This window comes from Schistosoma mansoni, assembly GCF_000237925.1.
Source record: "Schistosoma mansoni, WGS project CABG00000000 data, supercontig 0037, strain Puerto Rico, whole genome shotgun sequence".
NCBI lineage: Eukaryota > Metazoa > Platyhelminthes > Trematoda > Strigeidida > Schistosomatidae > Schistosoma > Schistosoma mansoni.
In genome coordinates this window covers 698343-715033 of record NW_017386026.1, presented here as the reverse complement: position 1 = coordinate 715033, position 16691 = coordinate 698343, and the positions used below count along the sequence as shown (strand labels likewise).

Here is a 16691-nt window from a genome sequence, read left to right as displayed (position 1 = left end):
CTCATAACGTTGAAGCGCATTTTTGGCCAGATTGACGGAGGAACTTTGCACATGATCTTCAATGGTTTTATTCGTCCCCATTTACAGTAAAGAGACAATATTTCCTCCCTCACTCCAAAATGATAAGGACACTGTGGAACGTATCCAACAGTGAGTCACGAAATCAGTTCGGGGACTCAAATCAAATTCTTATGAAGAGCTCCTTCAACCACTGAGCCTCTTCCCATTAGAGTACAAGTGTCTTAGGGGTAGTTTTTTTCACCTCTTTTATGGTTAATATGCCTAGATTCCTGCCTAGAGGTATCGATGATCCACTGCTACCAGATACGGAAGCCAGCTAAGCAAAAGTTTCTTCCATTCCATTCAGAATTTTTTGACCCATTTAATTAACCAGCGGATTTTGAATTATTGCGATACTTCAAGGGCGTGTTTACGTCCTAAGCATGACACAACCCCCAACTCAGGAAAAGCTGACGCGCATAGCGATCGTTAGCAGTGACAAATGCAAACCGAAAAAGTGTCGTCAAGAGTGTAAAAGATCATGTCCTGTTGTGCGCATGGGTAAACGATTATTATGATAATGTAATTCTTGAAGGCAAACTGTGTATTGAGGTAACACCGAACGACAAGATTGCATTTTTATCAGAAGAATTGTGCATTGGGTGCGGTATTTGTAGCAAAAAATGCCCTTTTGAGGCCATTTCTATCATAAATCTTCCTAGCAATTTGGAAAAAGAGGTTACCCATCGTTATGGTCCGAACTCATTCAAGTTACATCGTCTGCCTATGCCACGCCCTGGTGAAGTTTTGGGATTAGTTGGAACCAATGGTATCGGAAAGTCCAGTGCCTTAAAGATACTTGCCGGAAAACTTAAACCCAATCTTGGCCGGTTCAAGGTTCGTAACTGTATTTTATACTTCATCATTACTGTTTTTTCGTCGTAAAGTTGATCTGTAATTTGGTTTTTGGTATCAATCTGCCTTAGTAAGTGAACAAAGCGACCAAAGCATTAACTTTATCGTTCAATTCATCACTCGCGTTAGGAAAAATTGCTTTTTTCGTCTATGCTTTGCATTATAATCCACTATGTAAATTTCTAGCTTAACCTTATAAGCTAGTTGGGGTTTTTTGACAATCTAGTCACTATGATTCATAACACTTATATCCTTCCTGTTCATATGCTCATTTTAACATACAGTGATTTGTAAACATTTCTCTGTGACACTATGATATATAGAGTACCTTTGGGCGATGCTCAAGTGACCCTGAAAGTATTCATCTGCTTAACAGGGTCAATAACAATTATTTTGAGGTATATTTTTGAAAGTAGTGAACTTTTTATGTGAAGCGTTTCTTAGCCATTCCGTTGCAGAGTAAGTCTCCATTTTATCTACGGCATTGCCAAACAAACATAACTAGTTCTATATAATCCTTGGAAAAACGTTTATACGTATCCAATCTGTGAATTGGTTTTGTTAAAAAGAATTTTGCACCCAATCCTAATTAACATCGCAACGAGAAGCTACCAAATCACAAAGGACATTCTTTAAGTAAAGACAAATCTCGAACTAGCTGAACCATAAGATTTTATTTGTTATAGGATCTATGGATCAAATGTTTGGATGTTTACTCCAGTAAAACTTCACGACTACATGTTTATGTTTTTAAAAGTTTATAGTACCAAGTTAAACTGCTACAGGTTTGCTGCACAAAGTTCTGTTATATTCCCTGATGGCTCCATAAAAGTTCTAACTAATTAATGATATTTAATTGACCACCTTTATCACTACCCATTGAGAAATTCGTTTGTCCATTGAAGTTGTAAGCAATTGTTAAATAAAGGTTTTATCATTACTTACTTACATGATCATGGTCAATTGAGCCTGTTCACTTCCCAAGCAACTAAGTTGTAAAGACGTCTTGGCACCCCGTCGAATTAACATTTTATTGAGGAAAGTTTTTAAACCAATTCGAGCCATCAGTACTCAACCTCACTGTCGATTTCAGTCGTTTTTTAAGTCCAAGTGTCTTTACTAGAGTGCATCGCCCCCGAATGCCCTGGTTCGGTCGTCAGTCAGTCAGTCAGCTACAACGTAGGACCAGGCACATATATGCATCGGTCCAAGTTGCCATACTGGTGAGGAGAGTCAGCTCTCTCTCTCGAAATGCTCTCATATGGTTACGTGCATACAACCACTGCCACGGAAGTCCTACTCACTGCCTTTTCGTGGTGGTAGTGTTGTTTACGAAATTGTGTGTCGGTTAGTACGGAGGATCCACCTAGGGGAGTTGGGGAACCCTGGTTCCAAACCAATGGTGCACATGAGCTTCAGTTCAGGCACCTTGGCAGTATCACAGCCCCCACACAAATCAAATGAGGTTTGTGCGGCGCATATATATCTGGTGCCCCCTTTTACCAATATTTGTTTATATAAATAAATAATACCAACACCAACTGATTCTTTTATTTCTGAGTCTTATGTTATTTAACTTATCTTTTATCACACTTTCACTGTTGATCCTCGAATAATAAAGAATTCTTTCCTAGAATTTGTTATATATTACTCCATAATTATGGTGTATAGGTGTTTTTATTTGCACTAGTCTATTTTCAGTAATCAAAGAGTGTACTGCAATTTTACGGAACTTCTGCAGAACTTTTAGACATGTTTAAGTGAATAAATTGAACTGTAGTCCGATAGAGTAAATTCTGTAAAATATAATTTTACTTGTGTTGATTTTTATTTAAAAATAATTTTCCGTTTATGTTTTAATGTCAAGCCATAAATGTAAACATCATGAGAAATCCGTTAAATTTCTGTCATCTCATCCATCTATTTGGCGTTGCTATAAGTGAATACCATGATGCTTATTGACATGCGTCGTTCACTCGGATATAATATTTGTGTCTTTTTTTGTTTCCCTTTAGAATCCACCGGATTGGACTGAAATATTAACATATTTCCGTGGTTCAGAACTACAGAATTATTTCACGAAAATCTTAGAGGACAATTTGAGAGCTGTTATTAAGCCACAATATGTTGATCAAATCCCTAAAATCGTATCTGGTGAGGTTAAAACCTTACTTAATCGAAAGGATGATAGAGGCAACCAAGATCACGTTTTGGAAATGCTTGGTAAGAAAACTTATTTTCGGATGACTAATCTAGTATATTATAAAACCTAGACCTTCAAGTAGTCACTGAACGTATGGTAGGCGATTTATCTGGTGGTGAACTTCAAAGATTTGCTTGTGCAATGGTTTGTGTTCAAAAAGCTGATATATACATGTTTGATGAGCCTAGTTCTTACCTGGATGTCAAGCAGCGTTTAAAAACAGCTATAGCTATACGTGAACTACTGGAGGTTTGTAAATTGGTTTCATCCTAATTCATCTCATAATGTTTTTGATGTTTTTTTCGAAAGGGTACAAATTATGTTATTGTTGTGGAGCATGATTTATCTGTTTTGGATTACTTGTCTGACTTCATATGCTGTCTTTATGGTGTCCCAGGTGCTTATGGGGTAGTCACCATGCCTTTTTCCGTCCGCGAAGGAATAAATATATTTTTGGATGGTGTGGTCCCTACGGAAAATTTGCGTTTTCGAGAAACACCACTGGTTTTCAAGGTATGGTTTTTTTCTGTTTTAGACATCTTATTTGATGATATGTTTGGATTTTTATTAAACTTTGGCTGCTGCTTTTTTATTTATCTTTAAAACCGTTTCGTTGTCGCTGTAGTTTAAGACAATAATCTCTAGCTGATCCCTTCACCAACTTATTTTAAATTTAAGTCCGTTTCAATTGACTCGTGTGACTAATTAATATCGCTAGCTTATTAAATGTATCTCATCATGAGATGTAATTCTGTACACATCTATGCAGTGGTCGATTTTAAAAATTTGCATTCTCCGTCCAGCATGATGCTCATACGAAGGTCTACATTGTTCGCTCACCTTACCAGCACTCAAGAGTATTCATATTCGAACTGTTGGAGTACTTTCAGTACTTAGTTACAAGATGTGAAAGCAAGCATAGGTTTGGACTAATCTCACAGCACTTCTTTCCTTGCTGATGGAGAGAGACGTCATATAGTTAATAACGTATCAATGTGCTAAGAGTGCTTGTTAAACGTTATGAAATCCTAGTGGATTACTACACCAATATTACACTTAATGATCTGATCATCTCTGAATCGCGGTATACAGGCTACGTTTACTTAAAATCTATATTTCTTAACTAATTCGATTAACTAGGACTATGCTTGTCTAGTACCTTATACTACACTTCCATAAGTATGCCAACAACTTTAATGTTTAGATAAAATCGATCTCATTTCACTTGTTCCTTACCTACCATTAGTTGTAGTCAAAAAAGCAAGTAGTTTGTGGGTCTCAAATATCATTTCTTTGTCGGGGTTCGAGAATCCATCCTCATGCCCGAAAATATCTTAATTATATACAATGGTGGTAAATGCGCATGCAGGTTGGGTCTTGGCTTTGTTACTAGCTATTTTCGGCATAAAACATTTCTTCTGTCACGACCAAAACATATCTTACTTTCTACCGCTGTAACCAACTAGCTTTCGGAATCAAAATCATTTCAGTAGTGTTCAACAAATCATTAACCTCATTATTTTAGGCATTATTAGGACTGTTACACGCCTCAATGATGTTAATACATAGTTCAAAATTATAATTCAAATTACTTTTAAAGAATCCTTGTTATGCCAAGAAGCATAGTTACCGGCTGCATCCTGACCGTAGCTACTTTTCTCACCGATCAATTAAATCTCTAGTATTTATTTTCAATGTATGTCGTCCAGGTCTTAAGAGTGTCCATGTAATCCAACTGATACCATCCTCGAAAAGTGTATCTTCATTATGGTTATTCTTCAACTAAGGTATAGTTCATCTTCATCACCACTAAAAAATGTACTCACATCTAAAGGGGCTGTAAAGAATACTCGTGGTAAGCTGGTTTAAAGAATACGATCACGCTCTCAATAACTTAAGCTCTGATTTGACTCAAATTCCAGTAATCTTTATGGCAGGTGTATCAAGTCAAGTAATAATGTAGGTGGATTAATTTTGAACATTCCTTCTTGACGGATGTTAAAAGGTTATAATGCACACTCACTTCTAATTAGATCGAATAAACAGTACTGGTTTTGGTATTTTCTGTCAAGAAGTTTAAGAAGCTGGATTATGGTCGATACTAATACTTACTATCGGGTCACAAACAGGTTCTCTCCATTTCCGGTTTCAAGTAGTGATTCCGTTGTACTCGGTAACTATGACCAACGTCTTACTTAGGCCATTTGATATGCACTACTAAAAAATGTAAGTCTATGATAATCGTTAGTCGTCAATCATTGTAGGAAAAACTTTCATCTAATCTGTTTTCTTGTCAAATATTCAGAACTGCACTTCTTATTTTATTCAAGCTACTTTGGTCATAGTTACTGATATCAAGAAACAAACGAATAGTAGTCCATTAGTAAGACGACCAACCATTTACGTGGATCATTGATGGCAGACAAACCTGGATAAGAGAATAAATGGTGCTTAACTAACAGAAAAATGCTTGGTTTCTGTTTATTTCAGTCCTATGTGACCTTATCGGTAATAGTTTTAACTTTTGCTGACTCAGCTGTCGTCCGACTTTTTCACACTGAAAATCCTGTAACCTGGGGCACGAAATGTACTAAGCATTACGTACTGATTAATTATGGACCTGATTAAGGAGTTTAATCGTTTTACTTAGGGACACAAATACCCACCGAAAATCTTATTGTTATAACTATAAATGCAGTCAGACAAACTATAGTTATTACCCAGCACTCACGTTCTTGGTGTAATCAAAAGGATCATGATTTTGATAGTCATAAACACGAACAGAAGGTGGTCAGGAGTAAGTCCCTATAACTCATATAACAGACTCGTCTACTGTCATATGCCTGCAAGAGATTATTGATCAGTAAAGAACATGGGTTACTTGTTGTGAATTTTGGCCGGTTTAATCTCATGTGACTTATTCACCAATCGAAATACGACCTATACAATTCTAGCACTATGTCTAATCAATGACGTATCGACCGGTATGAGCAGCCTAGTGTTTTTATCGACCCTTTTCCCCCCTAACCCTGCCTGTTAAGTCCAGAACACCAATCTCAGTCTCCGCGATATGAATCATGTATTTCAAACATACCTGATTTATATACAAACCAAACAGAATACATCGTACCATAAAATAGAAATTAACATTTGTACAAGATTTAGCCAAAAGTGGCTGTAAATGTGGGAGACTGTAATTAATATATTGGGCATAACTCAAGAATTGTAAACCGTATAATAATAGTTTATAGGTCCAAATAAAGCTTATAATAAGAGGAGTCTAGATAAACATAATTTGGTTACTGGATAGTTATACAATAAGAGTTTATTTTATTTATTTAATCACATACATATTGGTACAAAGGGCACCGAATACATATGCGCCACGCAAAATAATGAGAATGGGAGGAGAAAGGGGGAAGGTGCGTATATATAAAAGAAGAAAAAAAGGATGAAAAAAAGAGAAGAGTAATGGTGGGGGGAACTGATATGTACAACCGGAAAACTTTTTCAGTTAAAAAAGTTAGAACCACTCTTTATGAAGAAAGTAAAAGGTTACAGCAGGCTCGCCACTGGCTTTTATTCTGAGCCATATCTGATAACGTCTCTAGCCACTGTGTTGCACCATCTCTCGGACCCCAGCCAGGGAGTCGTGAAGAACCAACAGAAGCTAGCCCTTTGCAACTTTCTTTCATACCACGACACCATGTCATACACTGACCACCTCTCCGCTTTTTCCAACCAGTCCCAGAGTCGGCAAATAATGCACGGCGTGGAAGTCTCTGGGACGACATTCGTAAAACATGTCCAAGCCACCGAAGTCGGTGTTTCAAGATGGTGACACCAATTGAATTATCGTCTCGGCGCCCGAACGCACGATGCCGAACCTCTGCATTACTAACATGGTGTTGCCACTGAATGTCAGCAATCCTTCGGAGACAACGATGATCGAACACAGAGAGACGTCTAACATCCTCAACTCGGAGAGGCCAGGTTTCACAAGCATAGAGCAAAACTGCTCTCACCGACGCGTTGTAGATCCGACCTTTTACAGCCAGACTAACATCACGAAGGCGCCAAAGATGGCCCAGATTGGCATAAGCCGCTCTGGCTTTCATTATACGTGCGTCGATCTCATCACTCACGCCACCACCAGCACTTATGTAGCTACCTAGATACACGAACTTCTCAACTACTTCAATCTGCTCATCATCCAGGGTGAGTACATGATTCGAATCCTGACAGTCTTGTAGGAGTACCTTGCACTTGGAGGGTGCAAAGCACATGCCGTACCTGAGGACACTGATTGTCAACTGATTAAGTGCGGATTGCATGCCTTGGGTATCATCGCACACTAAGACAATATCATCCGCATACTCAAGGTCGAGAAGTCGTTCTCCAGGCAGCAGGTCCACACCTCCATTACTTACATCCATCAGAGCTGTTTCCAAGATGTCGTCGATGGCAAAGTTGAAGAGGAATGGTGAGATTGGGCAACCCTGCCTAACCCCGCTGCTTGAATGGAACAAGGGAGAAAGGTGGTTGTATGCCCTCACTCTGCCTGAGGTGTTCGTATACAGGGCCTTTAAGATGTTAATAAACTTCTCAGGCACACCCTTCTTCAATAGACAATCCCAAAGAACAGTCCTGTCCAACGAATCGAAGGCAGCCCTGATATCAAGAAACACTACGATTGTTGGCCTGCGATAAGTATGACAGTGTTCTAACATTAGGCGGAGGGTAAAGATATGATCCATGCACCCTCGACCAGAACGAAAACCAGCCTGCTCCTCGCGAGTCAATCGTTCTCGGGTTTTAAACAACCTACGAAGAATGACAGAAGTCAATAGTTTGGACTCAATCGGAAGTAGACTTATCCCCCGATAGTTATTGCAGGAACAACGCGAACCCTTTTTAAAGATAGGGACGACTATCGACTCATTCCATGATGTTGGAACACTTTCTTGCTCCCAAACCTTTGCAAACAACACAGTCAGTTCGTTAGTCAGAAAGTCACCACCATCTTTAAAAATAGCCGGAGGTAAGTCATCTGGGCCCGGTGATTTGTAACGTTTCAAGAGTTGGAGATCCTTGCGGACTTCCGCCTCATTTGGTGGATCAGTCGTCACCGGCCATGGGGGGCAGGACAAACTGGTTGATGTTGCCTGAGCAGCAGGCCAGTTGAACTGCCCTTCAAAAAATTCCGCCCATCGTCCAAGACGTCGACAAATGTTAGTGATTGGCATCACGTCATCCTCACAGATTGTTTTGCTCACACCAGACTTCTTGCTGCCAGTGGCTCCGGCAGTTACCAGATGCAGCTGCTGCTTCCATCTCATACCATATACCGTCTCATACTATATGTATACTATTAATGAATTAGTAGTTCTCACAAGTTACTCATCACTTGATCTTCGCTAGGATGTAACACTACTAAGTCTCATATTGCGGACTACATGTTTAGTGTGTCAGATTAATTTTAGTATAAATTTGCAACTGGTGTCGAGAGAATGTTCGTTTTTGTTAGAACAACTGGATGGTATCCAACGTTGTTACATCCAGTGTGTTTAAATCGTAGCTTCTGATCACATTTTAAATCATTGTATTATTAGTTAGTTAGTTAGAGAGTTCCTGTGTAATTTAAAGCGTTCCATACAATTATGTCACCATTTCTGCGGTAGGAAAAGCTGTAAGCCAATCTCATAGGGTTGCCATTTTTCGTCGACCGTTTCCATTTCTTGGTTTCAAGATTCAGCATCACTCACGCGATGCAAATTATAACACAAATTTATCGGATTATAATGGCAATTAATAAAATATCTCAAACTTACGGTGCATAGTAATGTTTGTGAACATATAGTGTAATCTACTGCAGGTGTTCAAACATATTTTACACAAAAAGTTTACTACTTGTAAATAGTGTTGCAATATGTCATATCAGAAAATTACCGTTATTTAGGTGTGCTAATAGCATTATTTCTCTATTTGATATATTTTGAAATAATCTGTGTTATTTTTTGAATTTTTAAGGTGTCCGAAACCGGTAACGAAGAAGAATTAAAACGTACAGCTCGTTACGATTATCCAACTATGTATAAAAATTTGGGTTCATTCGATTTGACAGTGGAGGCTGGATCGTTTACTGATTCTGAAATTATTGTAATGCTAGGTGAGAATGGTACTGGTAAAACTACTTTTATTCGTATGCTGGCTGGCAATCTGAAACCTGATGGTGATCAAAAGTGTCCAGTTTTACATGTATCATATAAACCACAAAAGATTAGTCCAAAATCAGAGAAAACAGTTCAAAATCTACTTTTGGAGAAAATTCGTGATTCGTTTACACATTCACAATTTTCAACAGATGTGCTTAAACCATTACAAATGGAACGACTCTATGATCAGCAAGTAAGCGATAAGTTTTTATATTGTGTTTCAACATGATATACTTATATGTACCGATTGTATTTTCTTTTTCATAGAGATAACCAAGTAGTAGAATAGGCAACTTTATGTGACAGAGTTTGACTACACTAATACCGAGTTTTTCAAAACGTTGTACTTAGATGGTGCTTACTACGGCATTAGTGAAACAGAAATGGTATGTTTGTTTATGTCTAGAGGTGGGGGAGTATTACACTATCAAATGGATATAGGAATCTTTTCATATTAACTTTTACGTACCAAGAAATAGCATGAATCCTTAGCCGTGCCCCTTCATTTAGTTAGATTTTTTAAGACCAACGAGGCCAATATCAAATGTCAAGTAGCTAGTAAATCATTTGTTTCGATGAATTGTTCGTAATTGTAAGTTTAAAGTTACTAAATTGATTCATTCTTTGCATCTCATCCCTGGTTCTATAGAACCACTAGAGAAGCAGGAAACAACAACAACAGTCAAATAGTGATGTAGAACTACAAACTCAACAACCTCCACAACCACTGATGTTAAAAATCGTCATGCAAATGATTTTGAGCGGTGATTTCCAGAGTTATAGTGAGAAACTGTGACCGGTGAATTTCAACCGTATTAAGGGTAAGGTAAATATAATCGTTAACAAAGGATGATGGTACCGTAGTCTAGTATCACGAATTAAGTAACGTTATCAATTGTAAACTATTAATTCTCAGCTAGGTGGTCAAAAGTTTAAGAGCTCGCTGCAAGTGCTGAATGTCTCAGGTTCAACCCCAGATCAGACCATAGATACATACTGCGTGAGGTCTCAATCAACGACGAGACAGCCATTTATTGCTTCCCGGTTTTTAATAGTTCTCTAACTGAATTCATTCTGTAATGTGTTGTAACTTATAGCCCTGTGCCCTTATCAATATATGACATAATGATACCGCCAATTAGAGAACAGAGAATTATCGACCGGTCCAATGATGCATAAAACACGTACGAGCAGTGTAGAGTCCTTATCGGTCCTTCAAGCGTAGCCCGTGCTTGTTAAGTCCAGAACACCAATCTCAGTCTCCGCGATATGAATCATGTATTTCAAACATACCTGATTTATATACAAACCAAACAGAATACATCGTACCATAAAATAGAAATTAACATTTGTACAAGATTTAGCCAAAAGTGGCTGTAAATGTGGGAGACTGTAATTAATATACTGGGCATAACTCAAGAACTGTAAACCGTATAATAATAGTTTATAGGTCCAAATAAAGCTTATAATAAGAGGAGTCTAGATAAACATAATTTAGTTACTGGGTAGTAAGAATGTACGCACAATATTTGTCCAGAAATAGTTCTCAAAAGTTACCTTTCATAATTCTCGCCGGGATATAACAGTAAGAAGAAATAATATCCTCCCATTAATTAGTAATCTGTGATAGACAATAAGATCTTTTTAGTCGATAGATGATTTATATCAACTAAGTTTTTACATTGTCACAATACTGTCTCATTTTTTGCTTAAAATAGTCATTCAAAATCAATCACCTTCAATAAATAAATATTAGAATGTCCCATTTTATTCTTGAAATCCTCCGAATTACGTACTCTTTATCCTATGATCATGTAAGACTTAATCAAAGGCTTTCCTTAAACAAAGGACAACGCTGTGTAAATTAGTTAAGATTTATCCATTATTTTCACAAGTTTATTGTCTACAAATCAACTAATCTTATTTAAACAGTGACGGGTTGTGTTTAGCAGTGGAATTCAGGACGCACGTTTCGTCCTGGTTGGAACGCACCAACTGGATATACTTGCGTTCTGGAGATGATGTTTACTTCGTGATTCGATCCCAGTACCTGTAGTATTAAACACCAACACGTTATCTACTTAGCTACTGAGTCCAGATAGCCACTGGCTTGTGGAATGAGGTGAATTTTAATTCGTTTGCGTTGGGTGTTTGAATCTCTCCATTGGTGTTTATGATTGCAATTGATCGCTCTCTTTAGATATCTGTACATCCTGTGCGGATTACCTAAAGTCTTTTTATACCATACGTTTGTTTTGTTTCTTTTCAAGGTAATGAACTTATCTGGTGGTGAATTACAACGATTGGCTATTACATTGTGCCTTGGCCAACCAGCTGATGTCTATTTAATTGATGAGCCGTCAGCTTATTTAGATTCAGAACAGCGTTTACATGCCGCAAAAGTTATTAAACGATTTATACTGCATGCTAAAAAGACAGCTTTTATCGTAGAACATGATTTTATTATGGCAACATATTTAGCCGATCGAGTTGTTGTATTTGACGGTCAGCCTGGTGTTAAAGCTACAGCAACAACGTGAGTGTATTCAGTCGTTGTTAGTTTGTTTATCACTAAAGATATTTCTGCATGAGATGTTACGAATTCAACGTTTATATATCCACTTAATTGGATTACTGAACTATCAAGTCCGCGTACATCAAATAACATTAATGACCTTTTTTAACCAATATGTCCACTAATTGTGCTGACATTGATTATTAGCCCACACAGCTTCATTCTGGCTCTCAACTTGCCCAATCAAAACACAATAAAAGTTAACCGATCTACTTTGTATATTTTATGACTCAAAAACTCACAGGATAATATACATCAATTACATACGACCACAACCCGCTTTAAATAACTAGATTATTTGTGATATAAAACTGATTGATAGGTATATAGTTAATTAACTGTAATTCATGAACTGTAAAAGGGACATATCATCAGTCACTGATTTAAATAAAAGCATACAATTTGGGCAATATAAAAGTATCATAAAGAACATATTTAATAATTACATAAAAGTGGATATGATATTTCGCTGCAGAATAGTTCTGAAAATTCTAATATTTTCGGCTTGCATCTAACATGTGTCTCCAGCAGAAAATGATACAAAATTAATTCATTCTTCAAATTGTTGGATGCATCACAGTATCTTGCAACTCATCATTTACCAAGCTCAATTATTTTGTATTCGGAATTAAGGCAACCATACATTGATTATTGATGTTGACTATTTGGTACTACGACCCGGTTACCCAAAATGAAGTATGTAGGTTCTCATGCTTAGATATTTGGGTTGAAAATACGTTCCATTAAAATTGTCTGCAGACTAACTCTCATCGTTCAACTTTTAAATATGATGAATAGTAAGTGAAAAAGAATATTTTTACATCATCCTAGATGTTTTTTGCTAACCCAATCTCATCGAGTCCATTGATAAGGTTAACGCTTGAGACTAGATTTTCGTCGACTGAGTTAACCAAGACGCTTATATATTCAACTATCACCTACCTCAACGGGCAATGTTAAATGGTGTAGGAGTTAAGCTAAAAGAGAGTCATTCTGACAAACCAATATATGCCATTAGTCCATAGTCATTGACTGTTAGTTTGACCCATGTTGATAAGTGCAAACTATTTGATTCAAGCTCACTCATTAACTGCGATAAGTGTTTGAAGACGTCGGGTGATATAGCGTAGATGCATATACTTTTTATTGTCAATATTTTGAATCTCATTATTCTTTCATTCTGTATTTTTTATATCACATTCTCAAAGTTTTCTCTTCATTATCATTGCAACTACGGTTATTTCGACTCCTTTACTAATAATCTTGTTAATTTCATCTCTTGCTAATATGGTGTTACAATTTGAGGTGACGTACATCTGTGCCAAATTCCATGTTGTTTATAACTGATTTCTGTTGGGACACTCACGAGACTTAACATATAATTCGGTAATATTAGCTCTTGAATAGTAATCTACAGTTATCTTCTGACGATAATTCATGTTTCACCACCTACTGTTATTAAATAATTTCTCTTTCAATGCAACCCAAATATTTGCACCAAATTTAAATTTGTGTTCATAAACCAACTTATATCGAATCCAACTTCATATATGAATAACTTGGAAAATCAGTTAAGTAATCACACGCATACACACTCAAACGGAATACAATTCTTGTTCATTGTTAACATTAAGATGTAATAATGTATGTTTCATCCTTTTTGTGAAGTTCATTTTTTGTATCAAGATATAACCGATAGTATGTAGAATGGGACTATGATCTTTTTAAACAGTATTATTTATTAATAACTGTATTTATCAATTGAATACTTAATTCTGTATGAGTGCTCGACAATTCCATCGAAAAGAATGGGATACAATAATTTACTTTTTTCAAAATTTCTATCACATGATGTACTCTAATTTCTATATTTTTTCACTTTGATTATAGACCACAAAATTTAGTTACTGGCATGAATAAATTTTTACAATCACTTGATATAACATTTCGACGTGATCCAACCAATGCTAGACCAAGAATCAACAAATTAAATTCGGTCAAAGATGTTGAACAGAAAAGAAGTGGCAATTATTTTTTTCTTGGAGATTAAATTTTCTTTGTTTATAGACCTGTCTACCTTCTCACTCTTTGCAAGTTTTTCAACAATGCCTGTCGGGTTTTGCTTTTCTGTCAGAAATCTGTGTATATGGTTGGTGTAATATGTGTAATGATTTAATTTCTCTGACTAATCACTTGCCAATTCGGTAACTGACTAGGTTATTAATATATTATACAATTATTGGAATTAAAGTTTTTTCAACTTAAAACTTGCTTTAAGAAGGACTCTTTTCGGAAATATTGAAGTGAGTCGTAGTTTGTTACATCAGTTGCAGAAGTAACATCTTTCATAAAACTATAAGTCAGTCAGTTAAATGGAATGTAAAACCTGGCGTATACGTTTATTCGTTCGAGTTGCCATATCAGATTATCTGGATGAAATAGTCAGCGCAGATCCGAGAGTAGTAATAGTATTAGTGGTAATAAGAAAGACTAAATATATACCATGTGACTCCAGAAATGAATTGTTGGGATAAAAAGTATGGGATCATTTCGAAACTCAGGATCGAGAAGAATACAAAGTAAATGGATCTGTACCATAATTATCAATTCTGAGCCATGTCATCCGACGTTTTCAACCACTGTCAATGATAACTACCCAGACTCCAGCTAGTTTGCCATTACACGGCCCAATCTAACAGTCAGTGACTTCATGAGGTGATGACATGTGTGTTTTGGCTGCTTCGAACTTTCAGCTAACGTCGTCTATTAAGGTGGTGTCTGAGACTACGCGATACATGCCCAACCCGCTTCAGTCGATGAAGATTCACTACCTCACCATTCAGTTTCTCATCCTTACTCTACTGCAGTGTTGCTCACTTAGTGACACCAACATACATGAAAATACTTTGGAGCCATCTATTATCAAGTGCCGACCTGAGGCCATGTTTCACACCCATAAATTAAAACGACAAATTGTTGCTCAGTATTCTTTGAATGGAAGACGGATGTCTAGCCTATGCTACAAATGAGATGTGGATTTTACTTGTTTACTGTATCTCTCTGTGGAGCTAATTCAAGACACGTTTCAAGGTTTGCTGACACGACTTAATCGCTCAGACTGAAGTGGCTAATATATTGCTTGAAATCTAAGTGCTTTAACCACTAGTTTACCGCTTGACGTTTGATGTCTGTAGCTCATATTTGATAGCTCTACTTAGCCAGCCTAAACGTTTTTGTCACCTAGATCACATTTTTTGTAACATTAATCAGGATTATGCGGCTTTTTTACATCCGAAATTTCAAAATATTTACAGTAATGTAACTCGGTGATGAGTGTATACTAGTTGGTGGCTGAAATTTCCCGTGATTGATATCTGGTTGCTTAAGCTAAAGTAAATAAATTGAAAGCATAATCTGTGATTTAGTGGTCAGAAGTTAGTTACAATAACTATTACACCTTTTATGAAATGAAAATAAATATTGATAGATTTTGTGTGCATTCTAAAGAGAGTAAAACATGTTCATTTACAGCTAATATTTGTAGTTCTAAAATGGGAATCAACTGCTTTGCAATTTTACGGTATACTAACCTAGATATACCTAAAAATCGGGAGAACGGTGAGATATGAATTATGAAAACCATATGATCGCAATGCCCTTATTATAGTAGATTTAGACGAATCATGGATTAGTGGGATAACTATTCTCCTCAGTTTTATGAAATTAGTTAATTGACTCTTCCTTTTCACCAATATTCTTATTGCCAATAAGTTTTCGAAATTATTTGTTCATTGAGACTAAATTTGGACGCGAATTAGTTAAAAGAAATCTACATTTGCTTATCACCTAACCCCCAGTCTCTCAACTTCATGTTATTATCTGCCAACATATCTAAACTGAAAGTTAAGACAGTTTAGTAACTTTACCAGTAAATTCGTAAAAAAACTGATTATTTGAAACGTGTTTTACTACATATGGATTAACAAATTGAAGACTCAATAAAAACGTACTACAAAAAGCAATAAACATTGTGATAATCTCTCCATGGAGCTTAGAAAACACAACCATTAAAACCAGCTTAAGTTAAAGATCATTACCATCTTAATAATTAAAAATAGTATTCAAGTGGATACACTTTTGACTACTTCATTACAACTTGGAACCATGTCAACCACATCATCTACTTGTATGGTACGCACAGACGATTAATCTCATCCGGATTAAATAACATGATGATTACGACTAGGAGATACTATCAACAGGACTATATTAAATAATTATTGCTAACATTTTTGCCCAAAGATATGGTAAAGCCATACAGACTGAGTCCTAATACCCCCGAGTACTTGGATATAGTGCGATAAAGCTCAGTGATATCGACAATATTGGTTACATACAATTCGAATGACCTTAAACTACAGGTGAGCATATAAGACATTAAAATAGTTAACCGATCACATATTTCAGTAACAATATTGATTTATACGGTAATACATCCACAAGTATTTCACAGTAAGCATATACTAGTTACTCATGGGATATCTAAATCAATTTAATATTATCTTGCATAATGTGAACTGTATTCACATTTAGTAATAACAATTCCAGCAAAGCTCACAGCATTTCCATGTACCATTTAACATCGTTACGGGAAGAGATTACAACTAGATTGCAGTTCGATAAGCTGTACTGAGTCAAATATAAGTTAAGATAATATGATGATTAGTGACTAAGTGAAAGAAGAGAAACATAAGAATAGATTATCACATGCAGAGATCATTAT

General features: G+C 36.4%; 1 protein-coding gene across 1 annotated transcript; it reads left to right on the top strand.

The window, feature by feature from the left end:
* Positions 1–417: 417 nt before the first annotated feature.
* On the top strand, positions 418–11873 carry Smp_124460 (ATP-binding cassette, sub-family E (oabp),member, putative; the record flags this gene model as incomplete). Its single annotated transcript, XM_018790736.1, has 7 exons — positions 418–561; positions 596–897; positions 2931–3138; positions 3189–3367; positions 3428–3631; positions 9149–9526; positions 11604–11873. Exons 1-7 carry the CDS (start codon positions 444–446, stop codon positions 11871–11873), a joined length of 1659 nt encoding a protein of 552 aa, XP_018645977.1. The 5' UTR covers positions 418–443.
* Positions 11874–16691: the final 4818 nt, after the last annotated feature.